The 14505-nt window shown below is 37.0% G+C and overlaps 1 protein-coding gene across 3 annotated transcripts in view; it reads right to left on the reverse strand.

Annotated features, from left to right (window-relative positions):
• Nucleotides 1-319: 319 nt before the first annotated feature.
• znf521 (zinc finger protein 521) overlaps nucleotides 320-14505 on the reverse strand; it is a 191501-nt gene continuing 177315 nt past the window's right edge. For all 3 annotated transcript variants that reach the window (XM_088918960.1, XM_088918959.1, XM_088918958.1), the window contains one exon: nucleotides 320-1754. In XM_088918960.1, coding sequence (XP_088775086.1) covers nucleotides 1725-1754 — 30 coding nt within the window. In that variant the 3' untranslated portion in view covers nucleotides 320-1724. The remainder of the gene's footprint in view (nucleotides 1755-14505) is intronic.

Here is a 14505-nt window from a genome sequence, read left to right on the forward strand (position 1 = left end):
CCTGAGACACACAGTAACTTGCTTTTTGGCTACTTGTGTTACAGCTCTGATAATTCGCTCACTATTTTTCCTGTGGATCTCATTGGTAAGACTCTAAAAGTAGATATAAAACTGACAAAGCCCTTTACTCCCGTGCTGTTATGTTTTTCTTTTTTCATAGACAGGAAAAAACACTAAAAAAGTTACAGACAGCAAGGAATCCTCTTAGATAATTCGTAATAGCAATCTTACTCCTATTTCTGAGTTTTTGAGTGGATGGAGGAGGAGCAAATAGCAGTTTGTCTTTACATCTTAACACCACAAGGGATAACACATACCGTACATGACACAAATTATGAATTTTATTTGTAGATTATAAAACAAAAACATAACACAAAGATGTCAAATTTATTCAAGCATTATTTATGTTACAGTTTGTTGTAATCACATCCCATCTGAAATATTTTAACAAGTTGACACGAAATAGGACTTCTTTTTTCACAAGAGAGCTTTAATATGCATCACATGTGCAACACCAAAACAAGTTCTTCTAAATTCAGAACTTTGTTCATTACGTTTCTATAACAGATTAAGTCATATTAGAAGTGTAGTACTTTTTTAATATTCCAAGCTCTTGTCAAAGAGAATATTTCCAGTTACCCTAAAATCGACAGATTTTAAGATTTAGAGCATTGCATTATTATACAAAAGTGCTTCTCAAGTTCAAATAATAGTAAATATATTAAATAATGGAATGGAATACTTCAAAATGTCTTACAGCTTTAAAAGACCAATGGAATGTCACACAAGGCCATGTGATTGAAGGGCTTTACCACAATCCATGAGGTGGCGAGAAGAACAGTTTTATAATTACATACCCAAAATGAAGAATAAAAAAACACACTCCAGTACCTAAAGGTAAATTGGATTTATTTCCTATTGCAAAAACAATTCCAGTAATCTCCAGGTTCAGACTAGAGAGTAAACATTAATAACAGTAACATACAGGTTCGTTTAATTGACTTGAGATTTGGCCGTGCTGGAATTATTACAGGAGGCTTAAGCTTCTGTCAGTTTCCACAAGAAAAGACGTGTTTCCAATCTATATTACAACCATTGCATATATGAGAAATGCTAACGGTATACCGCTTAGACCACATCCAGAGAGCCACCTTTATCAAGTCTAGTTTCTGTTCTATAATGAGTTTTATGCATGATGACAACCCCATTTATGGGACAAACTGAAGTTTTTCTTTGTTGATGTGTACAAAATCTAAATGTTACTTTCTACAAGTAAAAATCTGATCAATATTATGTTCAGCAGAAGTAAGCTGGTTTTTAAAAAAGTATAATTGTGGTGGCCTTCTTTAATAAGTCAATATGAGTCCTTATTCCTTTCTGACCAAGCGGATCCTATTTCATTTGATTGAAAATGCTAGTCTTTGGAATAGAGTCTGTGTCCTGGGTATTATAAGAACGTTTTGTGTTTGGTAGCTGGAGAAGTAACAACACATGTGAGATACTTTATTTACATTAAGTCAGCCTGGTGCTTAAAAATTCAAATACACAATGTTCAATGCTATCTTGTATCACTTTTTTTTTATAATACAGGGTTTTATTTCTTACAATACAAGGTTTCTGTTATCATGTACAATTGCAATGATAGTTCCGTGCAAAGAGTAAGTAAGTGATCCATATCTTTTTTTGAGACTCGCAGCTTTCCTCACAACGAGACATCCACCACGTTAGCTGCTGTGCTGGCTCATTGTATGGTTCTGTGTGGATGAGAAAAAACACAAGGAAAGAAAACATTAGTTCCAATTTTCATTCACAGATCACTCAACGAAGATGAATAGTCCTTGCTGTGTGTTGTCACTGTAAACCCTGCACTCAAGACAAATAAACTGATTCTATACAAGAATATTCAAAACTTAAATCAACTGTTTACAGTACTTGCAAATTATAGTGTTCTTGAATCACCTATTTTCAAAATATTTTATTTGAATAATACAGTATATATTATGTTTATTCCTAGTTCAGCAGTACCTGCACATCCAAAATGAATATTTGTTTCCTAAATCATTGGAATAAGTAGTAAACATTTACATTAAAGTAGTAAAACCATTTAATGTAAAGGGCTTTGGAAGACTTTTTTTTCAGAGCTGTTAAGTGTTGAGCATTTTCAGATTTCGTATTACGAAAAACTATATCAGTTATGACAAGCTTGCCATGAATGCACAGAAACTGCTTATGTCTGATTATTAAATGGCCTTTTCTCCAGCTTCTTCATACTCTTGCAAAATTCTGTGTTACTAACTGTGCAGTTAATAAGTGTGGTGTTCATATTTACTGTTTTGTGAAGTAAAACTAAGGTTGTGATTTAGGGGTTAGAAATGTTATCAGTGATACAACTGCAGTGTGACTACAAAGGAAATTTTCTGTAGGATTTTAACTGTTCTAAAGATGTGAACCAATTCTTGTTTCACAAGCTCTCAGAGTTTAACTTTGAATTTCACAGCTGTCACAGACTTGTAAATTTTAATCCCCAGCCAGGTGGTAAACCTGCTTAAGACTCTGATATAAATGCATGTAATTGAAATGTTGGTTATACACTTAATGAGTTTGAACATTGTGAAGCAATTGTAATATTACACACTGTGGCCCTTTTCATCAGTACTCAATGGTGCAATAGTCTTTTAGAAAGTGAAATAACATTGGCAACTGAAAAGAAGTGTTTCAGAGAGGTCAATTAAGGACTTGAGAAGAGAGCTCAGAGAATCTACTGTTTTTTTCTTTCTAGTTTGCTGAAGCCAGACATGCAATGAGAAAAATGTTTCCAGTAAATGGGGTATTCTAGCAATCTATGCTACCGAACATGTCTTTTTTTTATTATTCAGCTCAGGCAAACAAAGAACTTTGTGGTCTTGATTGAAAGATAAACCAAAAAGAAAATGTGTTCATAGATTGTTGGATATTTTCCTGAAACACTTTTTTCTGGGATACACTTCATGGTGTAGGATGAGAGTGAGTACATTCTCTGTGCCCATTTAATACTTGAATGCTAAGTATGTGATGTCATATATTCTGCCTCAAGTGACTGTAAACCAGATGTCTAAATATGAAGATTAAGAAGGACATGTTTTTTCAACACCAGTTGCATCCTGGACTCCATTAGTATTTTATATATTTATGCAATAACAGATACATGATATACAAACTGAAAAGGGACTTATTCTACAGTTCACCAGATGAAGGCATTCCTATCTAAACATTAATTTTAAGAAGTGCCATTTTAAAATGAAACAGACATTTATGTCAGTGTGAAATCCAAATCTGCTTATAACGGAATTAAACTGTTTAAATCAGTTCCGTTATTTGCATGTTTGCATAACTTTTAAACAAAATTACACATTATTGACAACAGATTTTGACATTAACCTTAAAGTAATATGATCAAATTAATTGATACTGTATGTCAATGGTCAAAATCAGCTGGTTGATGATGTGATATTGTTAGAACTGTTACCTGATTTGTCAATATGAAGGCTATACAAATGTATTCAAAGAGTTTGACTGCCAAACCTTGACCACTACAGATGGCGTACAAAATTAAGAAAAAAAGCTAATAAAATAAGGATCCCTCACAAATTACAATACGCTTAACTCACATTTTATTGCAGGCAACCAACCAAAATGTGAAAAAATAATTAGTCAAATCAAGTTTCGTTTTTAAAAAGAAGGCTACGTTTGCTGTAAAATTAAGAAAATATACTGAAGGGAAATCAGCCTAAATGGATCATTAGCTAGTTCATATTAACCAGTGGTATTGTTCAATTAGTCATTAACACCTCTTGTATATGTTAGTTTCTTACGCTCTGTGCAACCTCGAAGTTTGCCTCTCTCTCCAATAAAAAACTCACTCATTCTGGTTAAGCCCAAGCTGGAAAAGCAGGAAATCCAGGATGAGGTTCTTTAAAGAGAAGCAGGGCTGGGTGTGTGTCCCTAGTGGGGGAAATCCAGGTCATCTTTTGAAGTGTCTGCTAATCCTTTTAATGCAAACTACATGCCCCACTTGCCGTGCTTAGTTTAAAACATGGTCTTGGATTTTTTAACACTACAGACTTGACACACCTGTAATGAACTTTTCCTGCCAAAGCACTCTGCTAAGAATATGAACTGGGAACATTTTTTGTTGTTGTTTTGGACTGTGGACTAAAAGCAACTGGCTCAGCATCCAGAGGGACTGCACCTTTCCTTTGCAATCCCATCCTGCAAATACGTATTGATATGCTGCTTCTTGTTTATTATTACTGTTGTATGGGCAGCCTTTAAGTGCTGTCTCCTTTATTCATGTCACCGCAGTGTACTGAACTACAAAACAGATGCTGGCAGGCCAGCACAATTCCACATTACCATCAACCGTTTAAACACCACGGCAGGTTTCTTTTTAGCAAGGCAATTGGTTTCCGACAGGCAGGATAATAAGTCTTTTGACCTGCATAGATCTCCGACCCATTAAGGTTATCAGTGTGCTTGGGCGCAGAGCTGACTTCAGATGTGCCTGCAAGTTCTGCATTTTATCTTCTGCCCACTTGAAAATAAAGCTTCTTTAAGTGTGTCTGGGAAGGTCCCCCAGGACTACTAAGGCATCCCTGTTGTGGGCAATGGAGGGACAGAAGCTGCAGCCTTATTAATGAATGCAGACCATTATGAGTCTGGCTGGCTCCGGAGCTGTTCCCAGAAGCATATACAGTACGTGACTTAAAATGCCAGAATATTGACACAAAGCAAGCAGGGCACCCCCAAGGAAAATTACTCCTTGGATATAATGTAGGCTCGTAACAGCTATTAGAGTACAAAATAAAACCCTCTGGGACCTCGCTGACATATACCGCGTTCTACCTTCTCCCCAAACATTAGAAGAATTTCTCAGTGAAGGCATTTTCAAGGACAGCGTTAAAAGGACTTTTGTAGCACTGTGTGCAGGCAGGCAAAGATGTCTCCATTGTGACTGTGTAAGGAGTTCTGTATTTGATTAGAATCGATACATTTTGTTCAACATTTACTTTTATCCCCTCTCATTCTATTTTCATAAGTCCTTACATATCTATTTTTTTCAAGTATTCACCGCCTTTACCAGCCATGCGGGAACTGTACACTGAAAGTGTAGTCTGCAGTTGTATAATCTTTCAAGAAACTTTATAAGACAATCAGCTGAGCGCACACACTCAACTTGTTCTCATCCTCAGCTTACTGACGAAAGAGTGTAACTCATAGCTGCTGCGTGCCTGAAGACACTTTTCCTGTGGCCTTTGGCAGTGCTCCTTACAGTATATTAGAAATGGGTTTGGGAAGTGGCTCAGCAGATCCTCATACAACCTCAGGTCACTTCTTCCATTTGCAGTGAAGGTGATGAATTACAACATAACAGATGGATGCAATTCTAATTCACATATTCATGCCACATTAAATCCTTCTCTTGCCATTTCAGTATTCAATAATACTCTATATCAAAATAAAAAAACTGTTTCAACCGGTTGCTTCCATTTTTATTTCAGGTAAGTAATCATACAAAAGATTAAAACTGAAAAAATATTAAGAAAACCAACTAAGATTTCAATTTAGCACCACTACACGTGTTTCCTAAAAAAACACACTTTTATTAAGGTGCATATCACATTATAAGGTCAGTAACAAAGTTATTTCATGTACGCATAACAATGAGCACTGGGGTTACTTTACTGGCTGATAGACTGATGTGCAGTGTCCAGTAAGCCACACCAATAGTACACTACTGGTATCTGGTTCTTTCCCAACTATATGTATGGAGTTAGAACCTGAACTGAATGATACTTTTGGAGTCATTTAAAGATATTCAGCCTGGCACCTGATCCACTCTGCAGTCAACTGTGACTTCCTGAAGAAGAAATCAAATGAAAGTGGATTGCTGAGACAGAAGAGGATGTTGGAGCTGACATCGCATCACACACACACAGCACCTAGTCTGTGAAGAGTAGGAACTCGGCTGCTATTGCCAAGTATTCAACACAAATGCTATACTCATTTATTTATACGAGTTCAACAGATCACCAATGCACGAATAGTATGCAGATTTGCATGGAATGTCCTGCACGTGTATGCTGGTGTATATAACTGCTTGTAGATCGGCTATCTCATCTTCGTTTGGAGTGGGAGAAAATTAAATGTTTGTCACTGGTCATTTTCTGACTCAGGGGCCTATTTCTAATGTGTGGCCACAATTCTATAGCTACCTTCTGTTGTACAAAGCTATGGGGTGGTGTTTGTCTGCAAAAACAGCACATCTGTCAAGTTACCCGGCTGAAAAAAAGCGTGACAGAATAAAGCGAAAACACAAAAGGAGAACTATAGGTGGCTGCAAACAACAAGACAGAAATAAAAGTAAAGGTATTCATTTTGGAAATCCAAGGGACTTAAGAGATTTGTGCTCCATCTCCTGGTCTCCTTGTGCTCAATGCCATGTAGGCCCAGCAGTGCTCTGCAGGCGTGTACCACTGGGGGCACCCATCCTCTCTTCAACATGCTCTTCACAATTCACACACAATTTACAGCACTCCCAGTGCTGAAACCCGACCTGGATTTGGTCTGAGGTGTGCTGTGCTTTCTCTAGACATCCAAGTTGCCTATATTTTTAATGCACTAGTGACAATCCTAGCAGACATAATCTCTCACTCTTAGGTCCCAGTAAAGGATACTGTCTGACAGCATGAACAAATTGTTTCAGGTCCCTTTATACCTGTAGGCAACAAGCAGAAGACGCATTATCTATTCAGCTCTCCTTGTTCCATTTTCAGGTCATCCATCTTTGCTCATTTCACTGAATGGCTCCAGAAAGCCAGGGACCCCACCCTAATTGGGGGGTACAGTCAGTACCTTGCCACTTTCTTAATTTCAAAGTCCTGTAATAGAGTAGCATTCAAGCCAGTTGGCTCTAGCTGAAATTAAATTCACTCTCATCAAAATTCCTTTCAAAGACGCAAGTCTTTGTCATTTCCCTGCTACAGAGAACTCTGCTTTCGCCACATTACATCATATTGCAGCATCTCCCTAGAATTAATAGCAATAGGTTCATAAAATGTCTTTAAGTACTGGTGCTACCGAGTGAAACGGATATGTTCTGTATGGTATTGATTTTCATTGTTAGGTCAAAGTTGCAAATAATTGCTTATGTTCAGTGTCATACTGGCATTTGTGAGGAGTCTGAATTTATATCCCCACACAAGATAATACAGGAAAGTCTGAGCAATTTTCAAATTTGTATTGTTTATGAGTACATTCACATCTATCAAGACTCAAGGATCTTGTTAAGTGAAAATTCTAAGCTACTGTAGTATCACAATACTGCAGGCAGGACCATTCCAGCTGTATTGCAAATTAAAAAAATCTTCAAATAACTATTTAAATACAAGCAAGAGTGGGTCACTGACCCTGCTGTCTGAAAGGGCTATAACACAGATTCCTATATAGTGTGGGAAGGGGGTCATCTACCTCAGAAAAAAAAAACAGAATTGTAAGAATGAATTTCATGAAAGGTCAACCCACAGATGTTTTCCTGTTTCACTCACTGCAGTGCCCTACGGATGACATTACGGCCTTGTGACTTCGCTGTAGGAATTCTCAGGATGTCATTGTGTTGTCTTCTTAAACATCAATATGTTGTCCTAAGGATATAAATCTTGTATCCCAGAAGCTTCACTCTCAGAGCTTATATTCAAGGGAGACACCCAGGGCTGCCAGCCTTAGTGCTCAGGAACATCTTCCTGTGAGAATCTGGGGGTGTTCTGACACAATTTGAATTTGGAGTGCATTAGGTTTCATTTAATAAAACCACTAAGAAAATGCTGATTTATATATATATATTTACTAAAAATTATCCTCTTTTTCATGTTTCATTTTTGCATGAACTTATTTAATGCTGTGCACTCTGGCCCTTTGTGTGGGTTCCAGACAGCTATTCAAGTTCTTAGGACTTCAGCATGGAAACATCACTGCAGCACAAGTCGATTGGTCTGCAAGACTTTAAGCACCTTTTTAAAATGCCTTCATTGCTGCTAAAGTCAAACCATGAAATCTATCAAAACCAAAGTTGAGTAACCCCAAATAATGTGTCTGGAGGAGGTCAAGGCAGCTCTTATCTTGAAATAAAGTACTGCTTATACTGTGAGTATAGCCTCACGTCAGGGAAATGTTTTGTTGCAAGCAAATGTTCAGATTTATTTATCTTATTAATGTAAACTTGGCTTTCACCAGCACACTCATTACCAGAAGCATACACGTAAGCACATACAGTATATATGCATACATAAATACATAATATGTATACATACATAATTAATACATAAATATGTAAATATATGTGCATGTGTGTATTTTCTCATGTAAATTACCTAGAATTTACCTAGATTTGCCAAAGTTTCTACACATCACTTATCCTGACATGTATATTGTTTAAAAGCAAAATAACTTCCTCTGGAAGCTTCACAATTGAGATCATTTATTATATTCTAAGACATCTATGTACAACAGATAATAAAATTGTTCATGAAATGTCAGCTTTGTATTCTCTAGATGTTCTATAGGGCAAAACAAGAAGGCAGTAATTTACCTCTAGTTCATAGTGCTTTACTGGAAACTGGTATAGGATGGTAAAAGTTATATCTATCCAACCATCAAATCCACATGATTTAGAGTATTAAGAGTGAAAGGAAATAACTTTGGTATTTTGGGAATTATTATAATATTTTTGGTATATGTTCTTTAGCAATTGGGGAAAAAAACTTTCTAAGGTGATCTTTGCACTTTAAATCTACCATCTGGTTGAGCACAAATATGAATTTCATGTAGCTCTTTTTAGATACTTATCCACATTTCACAGCCCACCCTTGCCCTTTATGAACAGATGAACCAATATGATAAACTCTCCTTCACATCTGAGAGGCTGGTTTCTGGGACGACCACCTTAGCTGAGTGATAAATATGTCTTCTGAGAATGTGCGAGACCTTCACAGAACACACCTCTTTGCACACCAGTATATACTGTAAGACTCAGATTTAAGTGATCATAATAAATGGTTTAAACATAACAATTAAACCAAATCAGAGCAAATGTGAACCTTAATAACAACCAAAGAGCCAAAGTAAGTTTGCAATGAAACGTGACATACTGTGACAGTGACATTAGAACATAAGCCTTAGGTATAAACTCCCCTGGCATTAACAGATCTGGCAGTGACGATGTGCGGCTTGAACAGCCTCTGAGCAGACTGCTGTGGGGTGTCTTACCACTCTTCCTGCTACAGCTAAGGGGTGAAGGCTGGGTCCTGTTGATAGCATTGCAAATCTGGTTCCACATATGCTGTACTGAACTTAGGTTGGGGAAAAAAGCTGACCGTAGCAAGACCATCATCACCCTACTTTCCTACACCCAACTCACTGGCTCAGCACTGTCCATGAACATAACAATTAAACCAAATCAGAGCAAATGTGGAGCTTAATAACAACCAAAGGGCCAAAGTAAGTTTGCAATTAAACGTGACATACTGTGACAGTGACAACATTTTTTACCACTCTAATCTCTCCGTCTGTGTTCTCAAAGACGGTTTTCCGAACTCATACATCAGAAAGACTACAGAAACCAAAATTATCCTGCAGCTAGGATCACACCTTCCCCCTTCTCTTAGCGACAGACTACTTTTCTTCTAAATTTTCTCCATTCATTGGTGGTTTCATTTCACACCTCTCTACACCTATTCTGACTTCACACCTCTTGATTGGCCTCTCTTTCTGTCCGCTGATCCTGCCTCTCGCTCCTCCTCTCTACCAGCCTTTGTTCTCCCGCTACATTACCTTTGCTTACTTTCTCACACCTGAAGAAGGCTCCACGGCCAAAACGTTGTGTTTTCTTTCTTCTTTTTTTCAGCATGGAATAAACCTATTACTTGTTCCATTGTCCGTGAAGTACCTTCAGAGCATGCAGATTCTTTTCTTGCAGACAGCAAACTACAGTACAGCCATCATGCTGATGCACAGGTTATTTATTTCCTTTTGGTGTTTCTAATACCGTAGCCATAGCAATCTGAAACAATTAATGTAGATGGCCTTGGACTAGCGTCCTGGCTTAGCTTTATTTTCTCGGCAACTTCTCTCATAGACAAGCCATCATTCCAACAGCAACAAGGTGACTATAATTTCTCAGGCACAGAATGGTCCTATCTTTCTCTGCTCTTCTTTTCAAGTCAAGTCTTTTGAAGATTAAAACTTAAGATTAAGATAAGAAGCTCTTTTTACATTTTCTTAAATTTATTTTTTATCACAACTCAACTACCAAACACCAGGAACCTGTTGTTTCTATAAAACTGCATGATGAGCTCAGTATTTTATTACTCCAAAGAATAACATGACTCAGTAAACCTATCTGCTGAGTATTTAAAATTTGCCTCTTAAACTTTGAATGTTGAGTTTTTGTGATTTTGTATAGAATGCCTTACTGGGAAGAAAAAGTGGTGCAATTTGTGCATGTGCATGAACATAACTTGTGTAAATCCAAGAGAAATATTCATGTGACTTGCTTAGGATTATTTATATATTCACATACAGATAATAAAGGCAACATGTGGTTCAGAGTTGTTTTTAAAAAAGGGTTTCAAAGATAAAAAATTACGAAAATATGTTGACAAAAACAATAGAAAACATAACAAAGAAGCTAAAGTGGGTCAGAGTTGTTGCTGCTTTTTGGTGGATATCCCTTAAAGAGATTACATCTGGTATTAAACAGGTGGAAGCACTTAACGGAAAAGTGAGTTAGAGCCAAAATTATTGAAGCTTTATTGACTGTCCAAAAATCCAATAGTGTAACCTTTAATGAGAATTTTTAACTATACCTCTGGAGTCCTTCTTCAACGGGGTGAATACATACATCACATGGCAGAATGACTTTTTGGGATGAGAGGCTTTGATGATCAAAGTCGTCATTTTCTAGTAAAGATGTTTAAGTGATAACTAGGGGTTGCACTGAGTGTACACAAAACATGATGCATTTCTAGGATACTGTATACATAAAAAATTCAATTATTTCACCTATAGCTCTTTAAAGCACTAAAATATTACAAACATTCAAAAACAAATTCTGGTTTTAATTAACATTATTCAATATATCTCACTTTTCCAAGAGGATGTTCAATTTATTTGCTAGCTAAAATCAGTGTGTTGGACATTTTTCTTTTGGAACAAACCATAAATTATTAAAATAAGCTAGGTTAATGGATATGAATGCTATTCATGATAAATCCATTTATCATAAAGTAATTGAAGTGGTAAGCGAAGCAAAAAGCTTTAAACTTTTTTGACTAAAAAGACAAATTTTGTAATGTAGATGTCACACAAATTAAAAACATAACATACTGTACTAGGCGAATAATGTTACAAAGACACTTAATTTCAGGATGCATTTTTTGGTTTAGTTTGGAAGCTCTGTGGGGCAATAATACTGGAAAAGGCAACACAGATTGCTGATTGTTCCTAAGAGCCATATAAGGTAGATAAACATTGTGGAGTGTTACCCAAAATTCATATGTTGTCACATATGTGTGTCAAAGTTAAAACATGGTGAGATGTTTGTTTTGTTCTGAAATCATGGTAGTAAACATACTGTACTATACAGGTACTTCCCAAAGCTATCAACATTGTGTGAAACACAGCAATATGTTCCTGTAGTCCAAAGTCAACAACGACTATACAGAGGTCTAGCTTTTTTTACAAAGAAATCACTTCTCATTAACAGATTCTGAACTGCTTTGCATTCTGTGCACAGGGCTGTATATCTCAAAATTTATTCAGAGTCATCAGTCAAGATTTTAATTAACATGTACTGCCATCATCCCAAGGAAAAGCGTGATGATTGTTTGATTGCAAATAAAGCATAAATACACATCCACTCGAACCACTTAATTATAATTACGCAGTGCCCATCTATGCTGAAAACTATAGTCAACCAGTCTTCTGCTGTTTTCCCATATTTTTCCTTGTTTTAAGTTTTATTATTTTTGGAATCTTTTATCCCATTTTTGTTGTCTTTGTTTAAAGTTATCTGCCTCTTCTTATTTTTACCTTTTTCCCTACACAGCGGTAGGTATGAGGACTGTTATCCAACATTGTGTTATTTGCCACAATTTTTCTTTTTCAACGTTTTACAATTTTTGTTTCAGGGTGTGAATTGCTCTGGAGAACAACCAGGTGGTGAATTTTACTATTGTTCTTCACATGCTTCTGTTCGTCTAACAGTCCTTGGCAAGGCTGTCAAGAAACAGTTCAAAGCAAATCAAAGAAAACTGGATGCAGGGCTTGTTTTTGATTACACATCCTATACAATATTTAGGTATACATAGTGAGACCTACCAAAGTATTCCAAAGGAATAACAGAGCTGATTTTGGTTTCAGAGGTTATGATGTTTGAAGCTTAGCCAATATTGACTCAACTCAAAGTCATTTTTTAAATGAGCACCCTGGGAGAGATTCAGACTGCTTGCTTTTCTACTGGGGGTGTAATTCCTTCCTGATTTGGAAAAGTGCCAAGGGAACCGTTGTCCAGTTTGGCTGAAGGGGAAAAGAAAAAAAAAAGGCAGAAAGCAGTCCACATACTCAACAGTTATCAAAATGGAATGAGACATTGCCTTCTCGCCTTTTGTTTTGCTACAGCTGGCTCTGTCTCCTTGGAAACTGACCATCTCTTTTGATGTGTGACTCCTGGGAGTCCAATGGACACACCATACAAGGGGTAGCATTTCCCCACAGGCTTCCTGAAGTGGGCAAATTAAAGAAAACTGAAACAACAGGTATGTTCTGGGTATTGTAATGAAGGAATTTGGCTTGATGGTTGTTTTTGAAAATAAAAGAAAGCCTTGGGCTTAAGCCTAGGAAAAAAATGCCACTTAGGCCAGATAAAACAATTCCAAACTGGCTTAAGGGAAAAGCGGAGCAAAAACAATTGAGTGGGACGTGGGTATTTTGTTTTGATTTTAAATCCATAGGGAAGCAGAGGTCTTGGGTCTTCCATAAAAAAGGAAAAAACAAAAGTGTGCCTCTATACAGGAGGTCTATGCAAAATATACATCACTAGGAATTTATCACTAATATTACTACCTAAAAAGAAACTCCTGAAGGGTTATGTGATTGCAACACAAATTAAAAACCAAATGTGACTGACATTCTACATGACAAACAGATATTAAGATAAGTCACATCGACGATTTGGTCCTTTTTAATAAGGCTACCTTGATAAGCGTGTTAACTGGGTGATGTTTTGAAGGAAGTACAACTAATTGGATGATGCATTTATTGAGGTTGTTTCAATGTGAAGTAAAAAAAAATATGGGCCTTAGTGTATTGAAAGCTTCTGTTAAAAGATACATTTACCCGGCAGTCTTGTAAAGTGGTTTCCACTATGCACCCTTTTGTGTCCTTCACAAGCTGCACTTAAGCCCCAGCTCTTTAATGGTTTTAATAATCAGATGTCCTTCACTGCTGCACAGGCAGTGCAACTGAGGGATGATTGAGTTACCAGCATCCAAATAACTTTGTGTCATTCACTCCCAATGCTGCTGCACTGCCTTTCTTTCCTCAACCCTTGCTCTGTGTTTGCTATTAAAGTGGTTTCTAATTGCATGAAAAAAAACTATTGCTAAAAATAATGGATCTTCTTGACATATTTCATCTCATTCCCCGACATCTTTATGAGAGCCAGGAAGTGCACACATTATTTTACATATAAAGGCACCATACCATCCTCACCATTGCTAAAAAAAACCTCAACAAATAACCTTTGAGACACAAAGGAAGGAGAAAAAAGCACTACCTAAACTAACTAAAATTGGGGAAGTTAAGCATATTTTCTTTGGAGATCACTTTTGAATCAGATGGACATGGATACAATGCCAGCAGTATTTTAAAATTTCTACCTCACGCCTTCCAGCACTTCTGCACTTCCCAGCCAAAAGACTTTCCTAAGAAGTTCCGTCTAATAAAGGTGCCTGCTGGGACAGACAAGGCAAGAACAGCTGCACATTCGCCCACAGCCTGGCTCGTCAGGGCCTGGCCCTGGCTCAGCAGGGTGCAGTGGCTTAACCAGGCAGGGGCAAATTCTAGCTCTTGTTTATTTCCCTACAGGAAAGGACCAGCCTCCCCATTATCCAGAAACATGACCCCAAAGGCAGAGTCGGAGACCCTGTCATTTTAATCCTTGATTTTTATTTTATTAGTCTACACCTTTTTATTCTTCCCTTTCTATCAGAACCTGTTTAGAGAATCATTTGTTTCTCTGCATTTACTGTTGTAATGCATTCATCAGTATTGTTTTCATGTATTTGAAGTTTAATGTTCTGAAAGATTAAAAAAAAAAATTTAACAAAACAAAAGCCATCAATAGATATTTTCTATACAGACTTTTTCACCCAGCTGTGTGGTTCAGGGGTCATGTTAACTTTGCATAATATA

This window comes from Atractosteus spatula, chromosome 6 (assembly GCF_055471065.1).
Source record: "Atractosteus spatula isolate fAtrSpa1 chromosome 6, fAtrSpa1.hap1, whole genome shotgun sequence".
NCBI classification, from domain to species: Eukaryota; Metazoa; Chordata; class Actinopteri; order Semionotiformes; family Lepisosteidae; genus Atractosteus; species Atractosteus spatula.